Raw genomic sequence first — 21,313 nt, 5'->3', positions numbered from 1 at the left:
ACTTTTATAAGGTGCATGATGAAAAAAACCCACATTCATTAATCGGTTACGTACAGTTAGGTTGGTTGGTTGTTTGAGATGGAGTCTTGCTCTGTCGCCCAGGCTGGAGTGCAGTGGCCGGATCTCGGTTCACTGCAAGCTTTACTCCCGGGTTCACGCCATTCTTCTGCCTCAGCCTCCAGCGTAGCTGGGACTATAGGCGCCCGCCACCACGCCGGCTAATTTTTTGTGTTTTTAGTAGAGAGGGGGTTTCACCGTGTTAGCCAGGATGGTCTCGATCTCCTGACCTCGGGATCCGCCCGCCTGGGCCTCCCAAATGCTGGGATTACAGGCGTGAGCCACCGCCTCGGGCCACAGGTAGTTTCTTAATTTCCACTCTGAGCGTACAGATTTCCTGGTTATGCAATCAGAGGTTACTTGGCAGTTTATAGTTGGTTAGGTCTGAATTTTGTTTCCCCCAGTGTAGTAATTTACCAAAAAAACAAAAACAAAAAAACAAAACAAAACAAAAACCAACCAAAAAAACGCACTTGAGTTAGATTTTTTTAAGTCAAAATCCAGACTAGAGCCACATCAGTTTCATCGCCTGCCACTTAGTTATTTTCACACTCCACAGGGGAATGATTTTCCCTGCGTTTTTCAAATGCGTCCCAAGCAACTTCTCAAGTCAACACCCCCACCACCCTGCATTTCTTCCTCCTAACTCTGGCTTGCAGTAAAATACTAAATTTTCAGTTCTTTTTGACATTCCCAAATGCCAGTTTCCCCTCCCTAATTCACATTATCAACTATTTGTCCTTCACTGTACGTTTTAGATATCGTGTTTTAGTCATTTTTTAAAAGTTAAGATGGAGTCTCATTTTGTCACCCAGGCTGGAGTGCAGTGGCGCGAGCTCTGCTCACTGCATCGGCGCGATCCCTGTTCACTGCAGCCTTTTCCTCCCGCGTTCAAGTGATTCTCATGCCTCAGCCTCTTGAGTAGCTGGGATTACAGGCGCATGTCACCACACCTGGCTAATTTCTGTAGTTTTAGTAGAACCGTGGTTTCACCTTGTTAGCCAGGCTGTTCTCGAACTCATGACCTCAAGTCTGCCCGCCTTGGCCTCACAAAGTGCTGTGATTACAGGCATGAGCTACTGCATATGGCCATGAATTACTCATTTTTTGACAAAGCATTGGATGGGGCTTTTACAAAGATGTGTTTGAAAAATATTTCCCCTGAGAAGGAAGTGAAGAATAATCCCCTGACCCTGTATTGAAACTCTTTTATCTTCTCTGTGTACAGAGGTCTTATCAGAATGTTTTTGGATCAAGGTTTCCCTTTGGAAACTTTTGGGATTGTTTTCAGCCACCCTTGAGTTTTTCCGGGTCTTGGGTTTCAGTATCGTTTGGGGATAAACCAAGATACCCACCATGGTTATGTCTGCTAGAGTGTCTAGTGAATATCGGCTCCTGGGTTATTTTCTTTAATAGGAAAACCTGAGGTATGGAGTGTAGCCCCTCAAGGAAGCAGGTGGATGCCCTAGGGCTGACAGGAATCTCCTGGTGTACTTAGATTTTTGAAAAGCTAACCCCTTGAGACATTAAAACTGTCTTTACCCAACCCAGCTTCCATTTCTTGGAGACACATTGCTGGTCAGCCAATCAGATGCTGGTATTGAGGGAAAAACATAGAAATAATTTCTGCCCCCTGGGGTTTTTTTAAGGCGACGGAAAAATAGTGAAATAAATATAGTTAAAGAAAAATAGTGAACAATTTGTGAAAGAAAAAAATGGCATCCCAAAAGTCAAAAAGAACCTGACCCCAGTGACACAGTGCAAAACTTGGAAAGTAAAATGCATCTGGGGCACTCACTGGGCCATACATAGTACAGTGTCTCCTGAGAGGGTGGTTATTGAGCACTCAGTTGAGCAGGATGGGGTGGGACAATCTCTTAAGTGATTGAATGGCCTTACTTGACACATGAATAAGGCACATTTGTTTTTTAATCAGCACTGCCAGTCTCTAGGCTTATCACCTGTAAAAGATTTGTTCACTTATTTGAACCTCAGTTTTTAATTGTTTTTTTAATTTAATATATAGTTTCTTTCCTTTTTTCTTTTTTTATTTTTTTTGTTATACTTTAAGTTCTAGGGTACATGTGCACAACGTGCAGGTTTGTTACACATGTATACATGTGCCATGTTGGTGTGCTGCACCCATCAACTTGTCAGCACCCATCAACTCGTCTTTTACATCAGGTATAACTCCCAATGCCATCCGTCCCCCCTCCCTCCTCCCCATAATAGGCCCTGGTGTGTGATGTTCCCCTTCCCATGTCCAAGTGATCTTGTTCAGTTCCCACCTATGAGTGAGAACATGTGGTATTTGGTTTTCTGTTCTTGCAATAGTTTGCTGAGAATGATGGTTTCCAGCTGCATCCATGTCCCTACAAAGGACATGAACTCATCCTTTTTTATGGCTGCATAGTATTCCGTGGTGTATATGTGCCACATTTTCTTAATCCAGTCTGTCACTGATGGACATTTGGGTTGATTCCAAGTCTTTGCTATTGTGAATAGTGCTGCAATAAACATACATGTGCATGTGTCTTTATAGCAGCATGATTTATAATCCTTTGGGTATAAATCCAGTAATGGGATGGCTGGGTCATGTGGTATTTCTAGTTCTAGATCCTTGAGGAATCGCCATACTGTTTTCTACAATGGTTGAACTAGTTTACAGTCCCACCAACAGTGTAAAAGTGTTCCTATTCAGCACTTTGGGAGGCCGAGACAGGCGGATCACAAGGTCAGGAGATCAAGACCATCCTGGCTAACACGGTGAAACCCCGTCTCTACTAAAAAATACAAAAAACTAGCCGGGTGAGGTGGCGGGCGCCTGTAGTCCCAGCTACTCGGGAGGCTGAGGCAGGAGAATGGCGTAAACCCGGGAGGCGGAGTTTGCAGTGAGCTGAGATCCGGCCACTGCACTCTAGCCTGGGCGACAGAGCGAGACAATGTCTCAAAAAAAAAAAAAAAAAAAAAGGTGTTCCTATTTCTCCACATCCTCTCCAGCACCTGTTGTTTCCTGACTTTTTAATGATTGCCATTCTAACTGGTGTGAGATGGTATCTCATTGTGGTTTTGATTTGCATTTCTCTGATGGCCAGTGATGATGAGCATTTTTTCATGTGTCTGTTGGCTGTATGAATGTCTTCTTTTGAGAAATGTCTGTTCATACCCTTTGCCCACTTTTTGATGGGATTATTTGTTTTTTTCTTGTAAATTTGCTTGAGTTCTCTGTAGGTTCTGGATATTAGTCCTTTGTCAGATGAGTAGATTGCAAACATTTTCTCCCATTCTGTAGGTTGCCTGTTCACTCTGATGAAAGTTTCTTTTGCTGTGCAGAAGCTCTTTAGTTTAATTAGATCCCATTTGTCAATTTTTGCTTTTGTTGCCGTTGCTTTTGGTGTTTTAGACATGAAGTCCTTGCCCATGCCTATGTCCTGAATGGTATTACCTAGGTTTTCTTCTAGGGTTTTTGTGGTTTTAGGTCTAATATTAAGTCTCTAATCCATCCTGAATTAATTTTCATATAAGGAGTAAGGAAAGGATCCAGTTTCAGCTTTCTATTTATGGCTAGCCAATTTTCCCAGCACCATTTATTAAATAGGGAATCCTTTCCCCATTTCTTGTTTTTGTCAGGTTTGTCAAAGATCAGATGGCTGTAGATGTGTGATATTATTTCTGAGGGCTCTGTTCTGTTCCATTGGTTTATATCTCTGTTTTGGTACCAGTACCATGCTGTTTTGGTTACTGTAGACTTGTAGTATAGTTTGAAGTCAGGTAGCATGATGCCTCCAGCTTTGTTCTTTTGACTTAGGATTGTCTTGGCAGTGTGAGCTCTTTTTTGGTTCCATATGAACTTTAAAGCAGTTTTTTCCAATTCTGTGAAGAAAGTCTTTGGTAGCTTAATGGGGATGGCATTGAATCTATAAATTACCTTGGGCAGTATCGCCATTTTCACAATATTGATTCTTCCTATCCATGAGCATGGTATGTTCTTCCATTTGTTTGTGTCGTCTTTTATTTCACTGAGCAGTGGTTTGTAGTTCTCCTTGAAGAGGTCCTTTACATCCCTTGTAAGTTGGATTCCTAGGTATTTCATTCTCTTTGAAGCAATTGTGAATGGAAGTTCATTCATGATTTGGCTCTCTGTTTGTCTGTTACTGGTGTATAAGAATGCTTGTGATTTTTGCACATTGATTTTGTATCCTGAGACTTTGCTGAAGTTGCTTATCAGCTTAAGGAGATTTTGGGCTGAGACAATGGGGTTTTCTAAATATACAATCATGTCATCTGCAAACAGGGACAATTTGACTTCTTCTTTTCCTAACTGAACTCCCTTTGTTTCTTTCTCTTGCCTGATTGCCCTAGCCAGAACTTCCAATACTATGTTGAATAGGAGTGGTGAGAGAAGGCATCCCTGTCTTGTGCCAGTTTTCAAAGGGAATGCTTCCAGTTTTTGCCCATTCAGTATGATTGGCTGTGGGTTTGTCATAAATAGCTCTTATTATTTTGAGATACATTCCATCAATACCGAATTTATTGAGAGTTTTTAGCATGAAGGGCTGTTGAATTTTGTGAAAGGCCTTTTCTGCATCTATTGAGATAATTATGGGGTTTTTAACTTTGGTTCTGTTTATATGCTGGATTACATTTATTGATTTGCGTATGTTGAACCAGCGTTGCATCCCAGGGATGAAGCCCACTTGATCATGGTGGATAAGCTTTTTGATGTGCTGCTGGATTCAGTTTGCCAGTATTTTATTGAGGATTTTTGCATCGATGTTCATCAGGGATATTGGTCTAAAATTCTCTTTTTTTGTTGTGTCTCGGCCAGGCTTTGGTATCAGGATGATGTTGGCCTCATAAAATGAGTTAGGGAGGATTCCCTCTTTTTCTATTGATTGGAATAGTTTCAGAAGGAATGGTACCAGCTCCTCCTTGTACCTCTGGTAGAATTCAGCTGTGAATCCATCTGGTCCTGGACTTTTTTTGGTTGGTAGGCTATTAATTATTGCCTCAATTTCAGAGCCTGCTATTGGTCTATTCAGGGATTCAACTTCTTCCTGGTTTAGTCTTGGAAGAGTGTAAGTGTCCAGGAAATTATCCATTTCCTCTAGATTTTCTAGTTTATTTGCATAGAGGTGTTTATAGTATTCTCTGATGGTAGTTTGTATTTCTGTGGGGTCGGTGGTGACATCCCGTTTATCATTTTTTATTGCGTCTATTTGATTCTTCTCTCTTTTCTTCTTTATTAATCTTGCTAGCGGTCTATCAATTTTGTTGATCTTTTCAAAAAACCCGCTCCTGGATTCATTGGTTTTTTTGGAGGGTTTTTTGTGTCTCTATCTCCTTCAGTTCTGCTCTGATCTTAGTTATTTCTTGCCTTCTGCTAGCTTTTGAATGTGTTTGCTCTTGCTTCTCTAGTTCTTTAATTGTGATGTTAGGGTGTCAATTTTAGATCTTTCCTGCTTTCTCTTGTGGGCATTGAGTGCTATAAATTTCCCTCTACACACTGCTTTAAATGTGTCGCAGAGATTCTGGTATGTTGTATCTTTGTTCTCATTGGTTTCAAAGATCATCTTTATTTCTGCCTTCATTTCGTTATGAACCCAGTAGTCATTCAGGAGCAGGTTGTTCAGTTTCCATGTAGTTGAGCAGTTTTGAGTGAGTTTCTTAGTCCTGAGTTCTAGTTTGATTGCACTGTGGTCTGAGAGACATTTTGTTATAATTTCTGTTCTCTTGCATTTGCTGAGGAGTGCTTTACTTCCAACTATTTGGTCAATTTTGGAATAAGTGTGCTGTGGTGCTGAGAAGAATGTATATTCTGTTGATTTGGGGTGGAGAGTTCTGTAGCTGTCTATTATGTCCGCTTGGTGCAGAGTTGAGTTCAATTCCTGGATATCCTTGTTAACTTTCTGTCTCATTGATCTGTCTAATGTTGACAGTGGGGTGTTGAAGTCTCCCATTATTATTGTATGGGAGTCTAAGTCTCTTTGTAAGTCTCTAAGGACTTGCTTTATGAATCTGGGTGCTCCTGAATTGGGTGCATATATATTTAGGATAGTTAACTCTTCCTGTTGCATTGATCCCTTTACCATTATGTAATGGCCTTCTTTGTCTCTTTTGATCTTTGATGGTTTAACGTCTGCTTTATCAGAGACTAGGATTGCAACCCCTGCTTTTTCTTGTTCTCCATTTGCTTGGTAGATCTTCCTCCATCCCTTTATTTTTAGCCTATGTGTGTCTCGGCGTGTGAGATGGGTCTCCTGAATACAGCAAACTGATGGGTCTTGACTCTATCCAATTTGCCAGTCTATGTCTTTTAATTGGACCGTTTAGTCCATTTACATTTAAGGTTAATATTGTTATGTGTGAACTTGATCCTGTCATTTTGATATTAGCTGGTTATTTTGCTCGTTAGTTGATGCAATTTCTTCCTAGCATCGATGGCCTTTACATTTTGGCATGTTTTTGCAATGGCTGGTACCTGTTGTTCCTTTCCATGTTTAGTGCTTCCTTCAGGATCTCTTGTAGGGCAGGCCTGGTGGTGACAAAATCTCTAAGCATTTGCTTGTCTGTGAAGGATTTTATTTCTCCTTCACTTATGAAACTTAGTTTGGCTGGATATGAAATTCTGGGTTGAAAATCCTTTTCTTTAAGAATGTTGAATATTGGCCCCCACTCTCTTCTGGCTTGGAGAGTTTCTGCCGAGAGATCTGCTGTTAGTCTGATGGGCTTCCCTTTGTGTGTAACCCAACCTTTCTCTCTGGTTGCCCTTAACATTTTTTCCTTCATTTCAACTTTGGTGAATCTGACAATGATGTGTCTTGGAGTTGCTCTTCTCGAGGGGTATCTTTGTGGTGTTCTCTGTATTTCCTGAATTTGGATGTTGGCCTGCCTTACTAGGTTGGGGAAGTTCTCCTGCATGATATCCTGAAGAGTGTTTTCCAAGTTGGTTCCATTTTCCCCCTCACTTTCAGGCACACCAATCAGACATAGATTTTGTCTTTTCACGTAATCCCATATTTCTTGGAGGCTTTGTTCTTGTTCCTTTAGACTTCTCTTCTCGCTTCATTTCATTCATTTGATCTTTAATCATTGATCGTCTTTCTTCCCGTTGATTGAGTTGGTTACTGAAACTTGTGCATTTGTCACGTATTTTCGTGTCATGGTTTTTATCTCTGTCAGTTCTTTTATGGCCTTCTCTGCATTGATTATTCTAGTTATCCATTTGTCCATTCTTTTTTCAAGATTTTTAGTTTCTTTGCACTGGGTACATAGTTCCTCTTTTACCTCTGAGAAGTTTGATTGACTGAAGCCTTCTTCTCTCAAAATCGTCAAAGTCATTCTCGATCCAGCTTTAATCCGTTGCTGGCGATGAGCTGCATTCCTTTGGAGGGGGGGATGCGCTCTGATTTTTTGAATTTCCAGCTTTTCTGCCCTGCTTTTTCTCCATCTTTGTGGCTTTATCTGCCTTTGGTCTTTGATGATGGTGACATACTGATGGGGTTTTGGTGTGGGTGTCCTTTCTGTTTGTTAGTTTTCCTTCTAACAGTCAGGAGCCTCAGCTGTAGGTCTGTTGGAGATTGCTTGAGGTCCACTTCAGAAGCCTGTTTGCCTGGCTATCAGTAGCGGAGGCTGCAGAAGGTAGAATATTGCTGAACAGAAAGTGTTGCTGTCTGATTCTTGCTCTGGAAGCTTTGTCTCAGGGGTGTACCCCACCCTGTTAGGTGTGAGGTGTCAGTCTGCACCTAGTGGGGGATGTCTCCCAGTTAGGCTACGCAGGGGTCTGGGACCCACTTGAGCAGGTAGTCTGTCCATTCTCAGATCTCAACCTCCATGCTGGGAGATCCACTGCTCTCTTCAAAGCTGTGAGACAGGGTCATTTACATAGAGGCTTCACCTGCTTTTTGTTTAGCTTTGTCCTGTCCCCAGAGGTGGAGTCTACAGAGACAGGCAGGCCTCCTTGAGCTTTGGTGGGCTCCACCCACTTGGAGCTTCCTGGCGGCTTTGTTTACCTACTTAAGCCTCAGCAATGGTGAGCGCCCCTCCCCCAGCCTCCCTGCTGCCTTGCAGTTAGATCTCAGACTGCTGTGCTAGCAATGAGGGAGGCTCCATGGGCATGGGACCCTTCTGGCCAGGTGTGGGATATAATCATCTGGTGTGTCATTTGCTAAGACCCTTGGTAAAGCGCAGTATTAGGGTGGGAGTCACCTGATTTTCCAGGTGTTGTGCATCTCAGTTTCCCTTGGCTGGGAAAAGGGATTTCCTTCCCCCTTGTGCTTCCCAGGTGAGGCGATGCCTCACCCTGCTTCAGCTCTCGCTGGTCGGGCTGCACCAGCTGACCAGCACCAATTGTCCGGCACTCCCCAGTGAGATGAACCGGGTACCTCAGTTGAAAATGCAGAAATCACTCGTCTTCTGTGTCGCTCGTGCTGGGAGCTAGAGGCTGGAGCTGTTCGTATGAGGCCATCTTGCTCCGGGACCACCTCAGTTTTTACTTGTAAGTTGCATTTTATTAATAGGGCTTGAAAGGTGAAAAAAAAATGTGTATATATATATATGTATATATATTTGCAAATGGCATAAAAGAGGTGGGTTTCAGAAAAAAATTAATATCTAATCATATATTCCATTTGTTAAAAATTCTCATTTACCTTTTTCTTTCCTATTGTTGAGTTTTGAAATTTTCTCAGGTGTGTTTTTTATGGCTTGGTGATGTCAAACGGAATTTTAAGGCTTATCTTTTAGATGCTAGCTATGAAGGAAAAGAACAGGAAAAATCTTCCATTTTGACTGTAGAAAATGAATACATTTCCACAAGAAAATGTGGTAGATAACTGGTGAGTTACCTAGATTCATGAAAACTTTAGTTCCTCTTCTTGCAGGGTAGGTTTGTGACAGTCACTATCTCTTTTCTGTATCCTTTTATCTTGATTTCTGAGTTTCATGCTAAATTTGATTAGATGAAACTTGATACCTCCTAGAAGTGTTCCCATGTGACTAATTGTTTACTACATGAGTTTTAATGGAAATAATTCAATAATACATTTATTGTTTGAAGGGAATAGATACTTTTGGTTTTCTTATTGAGGTATGAAATGTAGACACCTTAAAATTTCCTTCCCTTATATGAATACTGTGTTTGAGTTAATTTACTGGATTTTACAGTTTCAAAAACCAGGTGAATAACTCTGAGATGAAGATTAAAGCTTGAGCCCAGTTACTCTGAGCTAAGGCTAATATTGAGCCTGCAAAAAGAGGTTACTAAAGACCCAATTACTTCTTTCTGGGGAGCCTCCCTCCTCTGCAGGTGTCTCAGCCTGCTCACCCCAGCCATGGAAGAAGCCTTTATACTGAAAGAAGCTTCAGAGCCCTGGAAAGCTGGGGGTCCACAGGCAGATGGAAGGGGACTGGAAAAGTCTTACTGAAGATGAAGCTGTTACTGTTTTGAGGCAGTTCCAGATTTTGTAAAACAAAGCAGTTAGATTTAAGTAAAAAATAAAAATTGAATTCCAAAGGAGTATTGCAACAGGAGGAAGTACCAACTATAAGATCTATAAAGATTGCAAAATTTAGGCAGACAAGGGCTTTCTGTCATAGGGAGTAGCAAAGCCGATTAGAAACAAGGTGCGAGGGGAATGGCAAATGGAGGGTGAATAATCAGATTTTAGGTCAGAGAGTGTTTTACCCTGAAGTCAGCATGTTCTTGGGAGGAACATAAAATACATTTGTATGTTGACTCAGACTGAGGGTAGCTCAAAGTTCAGGAGCCTGTGAAAAGGAGATAAACTTTATTAAAGTTTGGTTAAGAAGTATTTTATTTTGACCACTGAAGACAAATTCAGCTGATTTTTTTTTTTTTTTAATGAGAAAAAGAAGGAAATGTGGAGAGCCTGTGTCTGGCTATGTGAAAGGTAAGAAAAGAGAGCACCATCTAAGTCATAATGGGAAGGGTGTTTCCATGAACTGTTCCTGGAGAACACAAAGGATGGGGAATTTTATTAATCATAGCTCTTCAACTGGATTATCTATGTGCTTTATTTCCCCCCACTTTTTATTCGTTCTATACATTTCTTCCATTTGACTTGTCCTGGGTTGTATCTCTTTTAATAAACTAGTAAACATCACTACAGTGTTTTGCTGAGTTCTGTGACTAGCTCTACCAAATTATTGAACTTGAGGGAGATTATGAAAGTCTCCAATTTTTAAACAGTAGCTCAGAAGCGTAGATGGGCCCATGGGGTTTGTGACTGGCATCTGCAGTAAGGACAATGTTGTGGGACTGAGCCCTGTATCAGAATCTGCACTGACTCTGGGTGGTGTCAGAATTAAAATATTACACAGTGAGTTGGTGTTGGAGAATTGCTTGGTGTTCAGCAAACTTTACAGAATTGATGCTGGAAGAAAGATATCACAGAGGCCTGGCCTGACTTGGAATGGAACTCTAGTTGTCTGGGAATGGTAAGCTCTGCTCTCCTGCACACAGGCTGTCACATTGCCCATTGTCCTGTGATTCCATGTCTCCTGCCAGGGTGAGAGAGGATTGAAAACTTAGAGGAAAGGAAGGAGTTTTGATAGCGGACCCCTTTTTCCCACAGCTGCCACCACAGGATTTCCACCCACTTACAGACATACCCACTGGACATGATGTGTCTGCACCCCTCCCAGGACTAGACACAACCCTTAGGAATTTCACCACAGCGTTTTTTATCCTAGTGTTTCTTGCCAAAAACCTACTGAAGTATCTACAAGTCTCCTGGCATATCCCAACGCCCAGACACTGAATCTGCAGCAGTAAGCTGTTTTCTCCACCAACCTAGGGTTCTGGACCATCTGTTTATAATCTCATCTGCCTGCATGGGCACAGAAATAAACCAGAGTACAGCTCTACCTGGGCCATATCTGTAGCACAAACCATTTCTTCCACCTACATTGCACTCTCCCCTACCCATGGATTTTTTTCCTTTTAACTTTTAGTTTTGGTTCAAGGGTACATATGCAGTTTTGTTATGTAGGTAAAATTGTGTCATGGGGTTTGGTGTGTTGATTATTTTGTTACTGAGTTACTATAGAGCCAAACAGGTGTTTTTTCGTGATCCTCTTTGTCCTCCCACCCTCCACCCTCAATTAGACCTCAGTGTCTGTTGTTTCCTTGTGTCCATGTATTCTTATTATTTAAATCTTACTTTTAAATAATAACATTCATTTGGCTTTCTGTTTCTGCATTAGTTTTCTAAGGCTAATAATGGTCTCTAGCTCCATCCATGTTGCTGCAAAGGATATGATCTTGCTATTTTTTATGGCCACATGGTATTCCATAATGTTTATGTACATATTTTATTTTTATTAAATCTTGTTTCATGTTATTTTACTTTTTTAGAGAAAGAGTCTCACTCTGTTGTCCAGGCTGGAGTGCAGTGGCATAATCTTGGTTCACTGCAGCCTCAACTTCTGGGCTCAAGCAGTCTTTCTGCCTCAGCCTCCCAAGTAGCTATAAGTACAGATGCACACCACCAGTCACAGCTAATTTTTGGTTTTGCAGTTTTTGTAGTGATGGAGTTTTGCCTTGTCGTTTAGGCTGGTTTTGAACTCCTGAACTCAGGCTGTCCACCTGCCTTGGCCTCCCAAAGTGCTGGGATCCCAGGTAGGAGCCACCATGCCTGTCTGTACCACATATTCTTTATTCAGTCTACCATTGATTGGCATTTAGGTTGATTCCATGTCTTTGCTATTTTGAATATTGCCGCCATGAACCTGCATGTGCATGTGTCTTTTTGACAGAATATATTTCTTTGGGTACATACCCAGCAATTATGAAATTGCTGGGTCAAATGATAATTTTGTTTTTAGTTCTGTGAGGAATTACTATACTGGTTTTCACAATGGTTGAACTAATTTACATTCCCACCAGCAGTGTATAGGCTTTCCCTGTTTTTTACAACCTTGCCAGCATCTGTTATTTTTTTGACTTTTTAATAATAGCCATTCTGACTGGTGTGAAATGGTATCTCATTGTGGTTTTTCTTTGCATTTGTCTAATAATTAGTGATGAACATTTTAAAAAATATGCGTATTGGCAACATGGAAAGTTTTCTTTTGAAAAGCATCCATGCATGTTTTTTGCCTACTTTTCAATAAGATTGTTTGCTTTTTTTCTTGTAAACTTGTTTAAGTTTTTTATAGATTCTGGATATTAGACCTTTGTCAGAAGTGTAGTTTACAATTTTTTTTTTTTATACTGTAGGCTGTCTGTTCACTCTGCTGATAGTTTCCTTTTCTGTCAAGAAGCTCTTTAGTTTAATTAGGTCCCATTTGTCAAATTTTGCTTTTGTTGCAGTTGCTTTGGTACCTTCATCATGAAATCTTTGCCAGTTTCTGTGTTTAGAATGGTATTTCCTAGATTATCTGTGTTTTTTTCTTTTTTTTTTTTTTTAACAACTTTAAGTTTTACACTTAAGTCTTTAATTCATCTTAAGTCTTTTTTTGTGTATGGTATAAGGATAGAGTCCAGGTTCAATCTTCTACATAGTGCTAGCTAGTTATTTCAGTACCATTTATTAAATAGGGATTTCTTCCCACATTCCTTTTGTCAGCTTTGTTAAAGATCAGATGGTTGTAGGTGTGTTGTATTATTTCTAGACCTCTATTGTGTTGCATTGGTCTATAAGTCTGTTTTTTTGTACCAGTACCAGGTTGCTTCGGTTACTGTAGCCCTGTAGTATAGTTTGAGGTCAGTAATGTAATACATTCAGGTTTGTTCTTTTTGCTTAGGATTACCTTGGCTATTTTTTTTTTGGGGGGTTCCATATGAAATTTAAAGTATTTTGTTATTTTTTTTAGTTCTGTTAAAAATGTTAACAGTGGTTTAATAGAAATAGCATTAAATCTGTAAATTTCGTTGGGCAGTATGGCCATTTTAATGATGTTGATCTTTTCTATTTATGAGTATAAAATAGTTTTCCATTTGTCATCTCTGACTTCTTTAGTCAATGTTTTGTAATTCTTGTCATAGAGATCTTTCACCCTCCCTGGTTAGCTGTATTCCTAGTTATTGTGAATGGGATTGTTTTTGATTTGGTTTTTTGTTTGGCTGTTGTTGATGTACAGGAATGCTACTGACTTTAGTACATTTGTTTTGTATTTTGAAACTCTGCTAAAGATGCCTGTCAGTTTAAAGAGCTTTTCTGCTGAGACTGTAGGATTTTCTAGATATAGAATTATGTCATCTGCAAACAGGGATAGTTTGATTTCCTCTCTTTCTGTTTGAATGCCTTGTATTTTTTCTTTTGCCTGATTGCTCTGGCTAGAACTTCTAATTCTATGTTGAATAAGAGTGGTGAGAGAAGGCACTTTTGTCTTCCTCCAGTTTTCATTGAGAAATGCTTCCAGCTTGTTTCCATTCAGTATGTTGGCTGTGGATTTGTCATAGATAACTCATTATTTTGAAGTATGTACCTTCAATGCATAGTTTGTTGAGGGCTTTTAACATGAAAGATGTTCAATTTTATTGAAAGCTCTTTCTGCATCTATTGAGATAATCTTGTGATTTTTGTCTTAGTTCTGTTTATGTGATTAATAACATGTATTAATTTGTGTATGTTGAACCAATCTTGCATCCCATGGATAAAACCTAGTTGAACATAGTGGATTAATTTTTTGATGTGTTGCTGGATTTGGTTTGCTGGTATTTTGTTGAGGATTTTTTTTGTCAATGTTTATCAAAGATACTGGCCTCAAGTTTTCTATTTTTTGTTTTATCTCTGCCAGGCTTTGGTATCAGAATGATGCTGTTCTTATGTAATTACTTGGTGAGAAGTCCTTCCTCAATTTTTTTGGAGTAGTTATAGTAGAAATGGTACCAGATTTTCTTTGTACATCTGGTAGAATTCAGCTGTGAATCTGTCTGGTCTTGGGCTTTTTTTGGTTGGTAGGCTATTTGTTACAAATTCAGTTTTGGAGCTTGTTATTGGTCTATTCAGGGACTCAGTTTCTTTTTTGTTCACTCTTGGGAGGATGTATTTGCCCAGAAATTTATCCATTTTTCTAGATTTTCTAGTTTGTGTGCATAGAGGTGTTCATAGTAAACTTCAATAGTTACTTGCATTTTTGTGGGATCAGTAATAATATCCCTTTTGTCATTTCAAGTTTGGATCGTCTTTCTTCATTAATCTAGCGAGTGGTTTATTTAACTTAGAACATTTTTCAAAGATTTAACTCCTAGATTTCTTAAGCTTTTGTGTAGTTTTTACTGTCTAAATCTCCTTCATTTCACATCTGATTTTGGTTACTTCTTGTCTTCTGCTAGCTGAAGAGTTGATTTGCTCTTGCTTCTCTCATTCTTTACTGATGATATAAAGTTGTTAAATTGAGGTCTTTCTACCTTTTTGATGTGAACATTTAATGGTTTAAATTTTCCCATTAACACTGTCTTAGTTGTGTTGCAGAGATTCTGTTATGTTGTATCCTTGTTCTCATGTTTTAAAGAACTTCTTAATTCCTGCCTTAATGTTGTTATTTACCCCAAAGTCATTTAAGTGCAGGCTGTTTAATATCCATGTAATTGTATGGTATCAAGTGGTTTTTTTGTTTGTTTGTTTGTTTTTGTTTGTTTTGTGAAATGGAGTCTCGCTCTGTTGCCCAGGCTGGAGTGCAGTGGCACGATCTTGGCTCACTGCAACCTCTGCCTCCCGAGTTCAAGCAATTCTCCTGCCTCACCCTCCTGAGTACCTGGGATTACAGGTGCGTGCCACCACACCCAGCTAATTTTTGTGTTTTTAGGAGAGACGGGGTTTTACCATGTTGACCAGTCTGGTTTTGCACTCCTGACCTCAGGTGATCCGCCCGCCTCAGCTTCCCAAAATTCTGGGATTATAGGTGTGAGCCACCATGCCCAGCCTAAGTGGGTTTTTAAAATTGAATTATATTTTTGTCAGGCTGTAGTCTGTGTGTGTGATTAGTATGATTTTGGGATTTTTGAATTTGCTAAGGATTGTTTTATTTCTGATTGTGTGGTCAATTTTAGAGTATGTGCCACATGGTAATGAGAAGAGTGTATATTACTTGTTTTTAGGTGGAGAGTTTTATAGATGTCTATTTGGACTATTTGGTCAAGTGTTGAGTTTAGGTTCTAATATCTGTGAATTTTCTGTCTCAATAATGTGTCTAATAGTGTCTGTGGAGTGTTGTAGTCTACCACTGTTATTGTGTCAGAATCTCAGTCTCTTTATAGGACTCTGAGAACTTGCTTTATTCATGTGCAACCATGGACTTTTTATAACACGTTTCCTCTTTAGCTTTTTACCCCATAAACATTCTTCCAAGTGCACCATGTGCCCAGGGTTACTCCTTAGATGCCTGAATCCAGTGTCTACTAAAATTCAGGTCCAAGAGTTCAAAAACGTCCAGAGACCTGGCTGCTTTCGGACAAAATATAAATGAGAAATAAGTGGCTTTATTCTCCTACCTGAGAATCAGGGAGGATATTTTGTTCATCTCCCTTAAAGCATTTGGATTATATGTAGGTTTTTTTCTGTGCTTTTTAAAAAATATGTGTAAATAGTTGTAACGGCTAAATAAACCTTTTTTTCATTTTTACTGAATCAGGGTAGTATTCACTTAGGGCCTCAGATTTTTTGCTTTTTATTTTTGCTTTGGCAAAGGTTTGTTTCCCTTCTTACCTTCCTTCCTTCCTTCCTTTCTTCCTGCCTGCCTGCCTGCCTTTTGAAATAGAGTCTCACTCTGTCGCCACTGCAAGCTCCGCCTCCCAGGTTCACGCCATTCTCCTGCCTCAGCCTCCCTAGCAGCTGGGACTACAGGTGAACGCCGCCACGCCTGGCTAATTTTTGTATTTTTAGTAGAGATGGGGTTTCACCGTGTTAGTCAGGATGGTCTCGATCTCCTGACCTTGTGATCCGCCCGCCTCGGCCTCCCAAAGTGCTGGGATTACAGGCGTGAACCACCACACCTGGCCATGTTTCATGTTCTTAGTCTTTTAAAGTGGACACAGATTTGTTTAGATTAAAGCTCATTGTAAGAGCACACAAAAGTTGAGCACTAAGATAGGATTAAATTTAGCATTGCAGAATGATAAAAGACTAAAAGATGCTAAATTTGTTTGGTGGGAAACTGATTATCCAAGGTAATTATTCAATATTTGCAGGCTGAAGTATTTACACTTCAAAAGCAAAAGTGAGGTGAGAATTTTTCTCTTAATTATCGTTCCCAAACACTGTCTAGAATTACTAGACATGATATAAATATATTAGATGCCAACTAAGCTTTACTCTAGCAAGGACTTTCCCCCTCAGGCTTCAAGTAAACTCATAATTGTGCTGCAGAGTGCATGCTGTCCCCTAAATATGCAGGCAGAATTGTGTCTCTGCCTATTTGCTATTTATAGTCTTGTACAGTCACTTCTAGAGAGGCTAGATCAGATTTTTACAAACTTTACAGGGTCACAATCTATCATTTTACCTCTTTCAGTGACTCTTGTGTTTTCAGATGTGAAACTAATTCACAGACCACGGGGCCCAAAAACCCAATCAGAGTAATGACATGTAGACATGAGGTTCTTCTCTTTCCCCTTCCTCCTCTTGCTAAAATGCCCACCAATTTCCATGCCCACAAAGGTGCAGGTAACATCTGTTGCTATTCCAACAATCCAGGACCTAAACCTGCAGCTCCATTTTCTGAATCTAGGTCTTATATTTGGGGGAAAAAACCTTTTATTTGAGGAATACAAATTCTTTCAGTTGTCAAACCCAGACATTAAAATAAGAGCACAATTATGTCTTTTTTCCCCCTTTTATAAACTATATTCATTTCTTAAAACTCTTTGCTGTTGCCATTAGTAGCTGTAAAACTATTAATGTCACACTGGATACTAACACTATAACCCATACTCTAAACCTTCACAATGTATATCCAACCAATAATTAATGTTATTTCTGTAAATAAATAAGAATTTTTATATCAGCCCACTCTCTGTCTTTTTTTTTTTTTTTTTTTTTTTTTTTTTTTTTTTTTTACCTTTACAAATCCACTGGTGACTACTGCTAATTAAAGTGTAGATTCCAGGCAATTTGAATCTTTGCTGTCAGGTTACAGTCCTCATGTTTGGCCCAAATAAACTTGTCTACTTATATTCATGTTTCTTCAGCTTTTTCCTTTTAGGTAGACATATCACTTAGAATGCTAGAGCCGCCCGTATGAGGGGCTTTCTCCGTTGATTGTACTCTACTTGCTGTAACACCCAAGAATGTAGAGCCAGGTTGATCCCACCTAGAATCTACACCTAAGTTCTAGCCCCTGCCTGGGATTACAAGACAGGGTTAGACTTTGTATTGAAAATGTACAGAAAACCAACAAGAGCCATTTTCTGCATTGTGAGATGTCAACATTGACATCTTAAAGTTTCTTTTTAAGAGTGTGGCTCTTTGAACTTTTCAGATCTTATCCAGTGACCTGCTATAGTTAGGTGAGAGGCTTCAGGTGTAAACAATCTGAAGGCAAAATCTGCAAGTGTAAACAAGCATCTTAGGAGTGAGAGATCAAGACCACAGAGTATCCACAGCATGATCTCAACTACACCTGCCTGTAAAATGTGATTCTGGAGTACAGTATTCTCCTTCCTCTTACCCAAGAGCTAGCTAGTCAGGACAAGTGATCCAGGTTCTGGAGCTCCACCAGGGCAGTTCCATTTTCTGTTTAGAATCAGCCTGAGTTTCTCCTGCCTGGCTTACCATTGGGCCATCAGCCCAGGCTCACTGGAAGTCCTCTCACAATCAGCTGGGTGTCGCTGAGCAATTTGAGGATGTCCAGAGCAGAACTGTGTCAGTCAGACAAGAGTGGTTAATTCTGCTAACTCTCAGTATAAGAGAAATGAGTCAGCCTGTGTTTGTTCCTCCCGTCATACAAAATAGGTCTTTGGTTGGTAGCCAGATGAGAGTTTCTCCAGTTTCCTGGCACTTGGGTGAAAAACGAGGTCTGGAGACTCAAACAGATAAAGTAATTTTTACAATTTTTTATGGCCATTCAAAAACTAGTTGAAGCAGTCATGGTTCTTACCATCCAGGAACTTTCAGTCTGGACTAGCAACTAGATACATTGTTGAATTAAGCATCATATGGTTGGTACAATGAATAGATGTGTGCAAAAAACCTTAGGCTTTGCTTGGGCCACCTTATATTTTTGTGACTTCTGATATCATTTTAAGAGATACTTAGGGACAGAAGATTTGTTATTACTCTTTGTATTTCTGTTACCTTGCTAAGAATACATATTTATCTTCTAATAAAATTACCCTAGAAAACTTTAAGAGATTTGTTTAAATTACTTATTAGTTTATGTTATAAAATTGACAGGGCAGTGGTGAAAAAAGATTAAAATTACACAAACTCTGGCATTTAAGTTTCTCTCAGGTAAACTTAGGAAAAATAGAACTGGAAATACCCCTGGAGGCATAGAGAGCAGAATTCTACATAGGGTTCTCTCCCTGATCCAGTTCTGTTCAGAGTCACCTTGTTTGGGGGCTTCATTTAGGTCTGGCCCCACCATGGAGTCTTGCCTCACGGAACTGATTAGGGAAAAGTCAATCAGAGTTTTGGGTGGTGAATCCTACTACCTTTCTAGAACTGTTATGCACAATTTCCTGAAACCCAGAAGGAGATAAATGGAAAAAATCAAGTATGCATTTTAAGGTCTTAATTTTTGAAGTTTCTATTAAAACCAGTGCTTGTGGAGACATTCCATTTAGCAACGTGTTTTCTATGCCTTCAGATCCAGTAGTTGCTCCACAAGTCACAAGAAAGTAAATATAAATACAGTAAAAATTTCACTGAACTACATTAACCTCCTCCTTCCATATCCCTCTCATCTGTCTATATTTAGCTTTTACTCTATACATTTTTTAACAACCAATGACTGAGAAACAAAAGTAAATAAAAATGGTGGGCCCTTTATCTTAATAATGGGAATTATTAGACACTTAGTACTAAATCCCAGGGTGTTAACGAAGATTAAATCACATAATACATTATTCCCAACACAGTTCTCTGTAACATACCCTTGATCACATAGTACTTGCTTAATAAACATTGCATCAGTACGTGTGTACATGTTATTTTCCAAATGCAGACTTATTCAGACATTGCTGCCTCCTATTTTCTCTGTAAACTTTAAAGAGCCAACAAAGAACATGATATTGTAGGATGGAGATTGGTTGTCTTCATTTGTACCAAAATTATTTGTGTTGTGACAAGAGTGTTGAGTGTAAGGGATTCTGTGCTGTACCCGCTTTCTCTAACTAATCTAATGATGAGCCCAGGGGGAGCACCATCAGCATTGACAGTGGACTTGTTTAAAACACACATTTATGTACCGTTTGCAAACCTTCAGAATTGCATTATCTAGAGTGGGGCCAAAATTACCAAGAGATTTATAAGGTCATTCAAACATGTAAGGTAATTCTTAGCTAAGTGGTTATCAGCCTAGGCTTCTAATTAGGATTACATGGCCAATTTGCAGAAATCTCTTTACTTGTGTTTATGGGCCAGCAAAACTGGGAAAAACACAGGTTCTTTCATTTACTGGATGTTTGACAGAATATTCTTATTAGGCCAAACACAGTTACATTACTGGTGAACTTGTTAGAAATTCAGAAACTCAGACTTTATTCCAAATCTTCTGACAAAAATAATCTGCAACACAAGATCTCCAGTTCATTATATACATTGAAATTTGAGAGGTGCCTTCTAACTCAACATGTCTTTTCCATCTGAAAAATATACACAGCTCATTTTGTGTGATGTAAATACAGCACTCAAAAATGTATGTTTATGTTTATGCCTGAATTTTTTATGTTATAATCCAGAAAACTATAATATATACATTGATGTTGTGGATTATGCCTCTCTCTTTACACAGAGTTAGAGAATATATTAGAAAATATTTCTGTGTTGAGAATTACTTTATGGATTGCATTCATTCTTATAAGTTAGAAGCACTTCTCTTTACTCTCTCATTTCATCTTGAGTCAAATTAAAAATTCTGCCCATGGCCACTTGGTAAATATGTGTGTGTGTGTGTTTTCAGGGACCATTGACATTTATGGATGTGGCCATAGAATTTTCTCTGAAAGAGTGGCAATGCCTGGACACTGCACAACAGAATTTATATAGAGATGTGATGCTAGAGAACTACAGAAACCTGGTGTTTCTCGGTGAGAATAACTTCAATACACATTTCATAATATATTCTAAAGGTTTTATTTATTTTTTTTGTGTGTAGAATTTTTTTGGTAGTTTTTGCTTTGTATAAATGAGTTTCAGATTCCTGTTTTGAAATAAATTTTGGGGATTTGTCTGTGTAGAGAGGAATATCTTCAAGACGTTTCATCTTGATCTGAATTTTCCGCATTCCTGAGCTGATCTGTGTTTTTCACTCTAGATTATTGGTAATGCCTGAAGGTTGGTGGCATAAAATATTGTTTCCTCCACCTTAAAATCCACCAGTTTTTTTGTTCGTTTGTTTTTTGTTTTTTTTTTTTGAAACAGAATCTTGCGCTGTCCCCATGCTGCAGTGCAGTGGTACAAGCTTGGCTCACTCCAGCCTCCACCTCCTGGGTTCAAGCAATTCTCCTGCTTTAGCCTCCTGAGTAGCTGGGATTACAGGCGCACACCACAACACCCAGCTACTTTTGTATTTTTAGTAGAAATGGGATTTCACTGTTTTTCCCAGGCTGGTCTCTAACTCGTGACCTCAGGTGATGTGCCTGCCTCGGCCTCTCATAGTGCTGGGATTATAGGTGTGAGCCACTGTGCCCGGCCTTCCACCACCAGTTTTTGATTCAGTAGTATTGGGTAGTGAAATTAAGAACATACAAATTTAAAATATTTTCTAAAGATTTAGAAATTTCTGTTATAAATTACTATTTTGGGATTAATTTACTAGAATATTCTATTACATCATCTTTACTGAGCAGATTACTAGCTTGAGAATTGAAGAATATGAGCAATATTCATGTTATTTGTTTTTAATAAAACAGGTATTGCTTTCTCTAAGCCGGACCTGATCACCTATCTGGAGCAAGGAAAAGAGCCTTGGAATATGAAGAGACATGAGACTGTAGCCAAACCCCTAGGTATGTGAGAATGAATGCAACAGAAGAGAGGTCCAAAAGTCAAAGAGAAAGTCAGTGCTTAAAATGTGATTTGGGAAGCTGTGTTCCAAAGGAAAGAGTTTCTGGGATGCCTGAGGATTT

General features: G+C 39.4%; 1 protein-coding gene across 1 annotated transcript in view; it reads left to right on the top strand.

Annotated features, from left to right (window-relative positions):
* LOC126944174 (zinc finger protein 85-like) overlaps window positions 1-21,313 on the top strand; it is a 44,477-nt gene that overhangs the window by 685 nt on the left and 22,479 nt on the right. The window contains 2 exon segments of the mRNA XM_050773443.1: window positions 20,146-20,272; window positions 21,098-21,193. Of these exon segments, the coding sequence (XP_050629400.1) occupies window positions 20,146-20,272; window positions 21,098-21,193 (223 nt within the window).

Source organism: Macaca thibetana, chromosome 20, assembly GCF_024542745.1.
Source record: "Macaca thibetana thibetana isolate TM-01 chromosome 20, ASM2454274v1, whole genome shotgun sequence".
NCBI lineage: Eukaryota > Metazoa > Chordata > Mammalia > Primates > Cercopithecidae > Macaca > Macaca thibetana.
The sequence above is the reverse complement of the archived record's forward strand: the minus strand, read 5'-3'. Positions and strand labels throughout refer to the sequence as shown.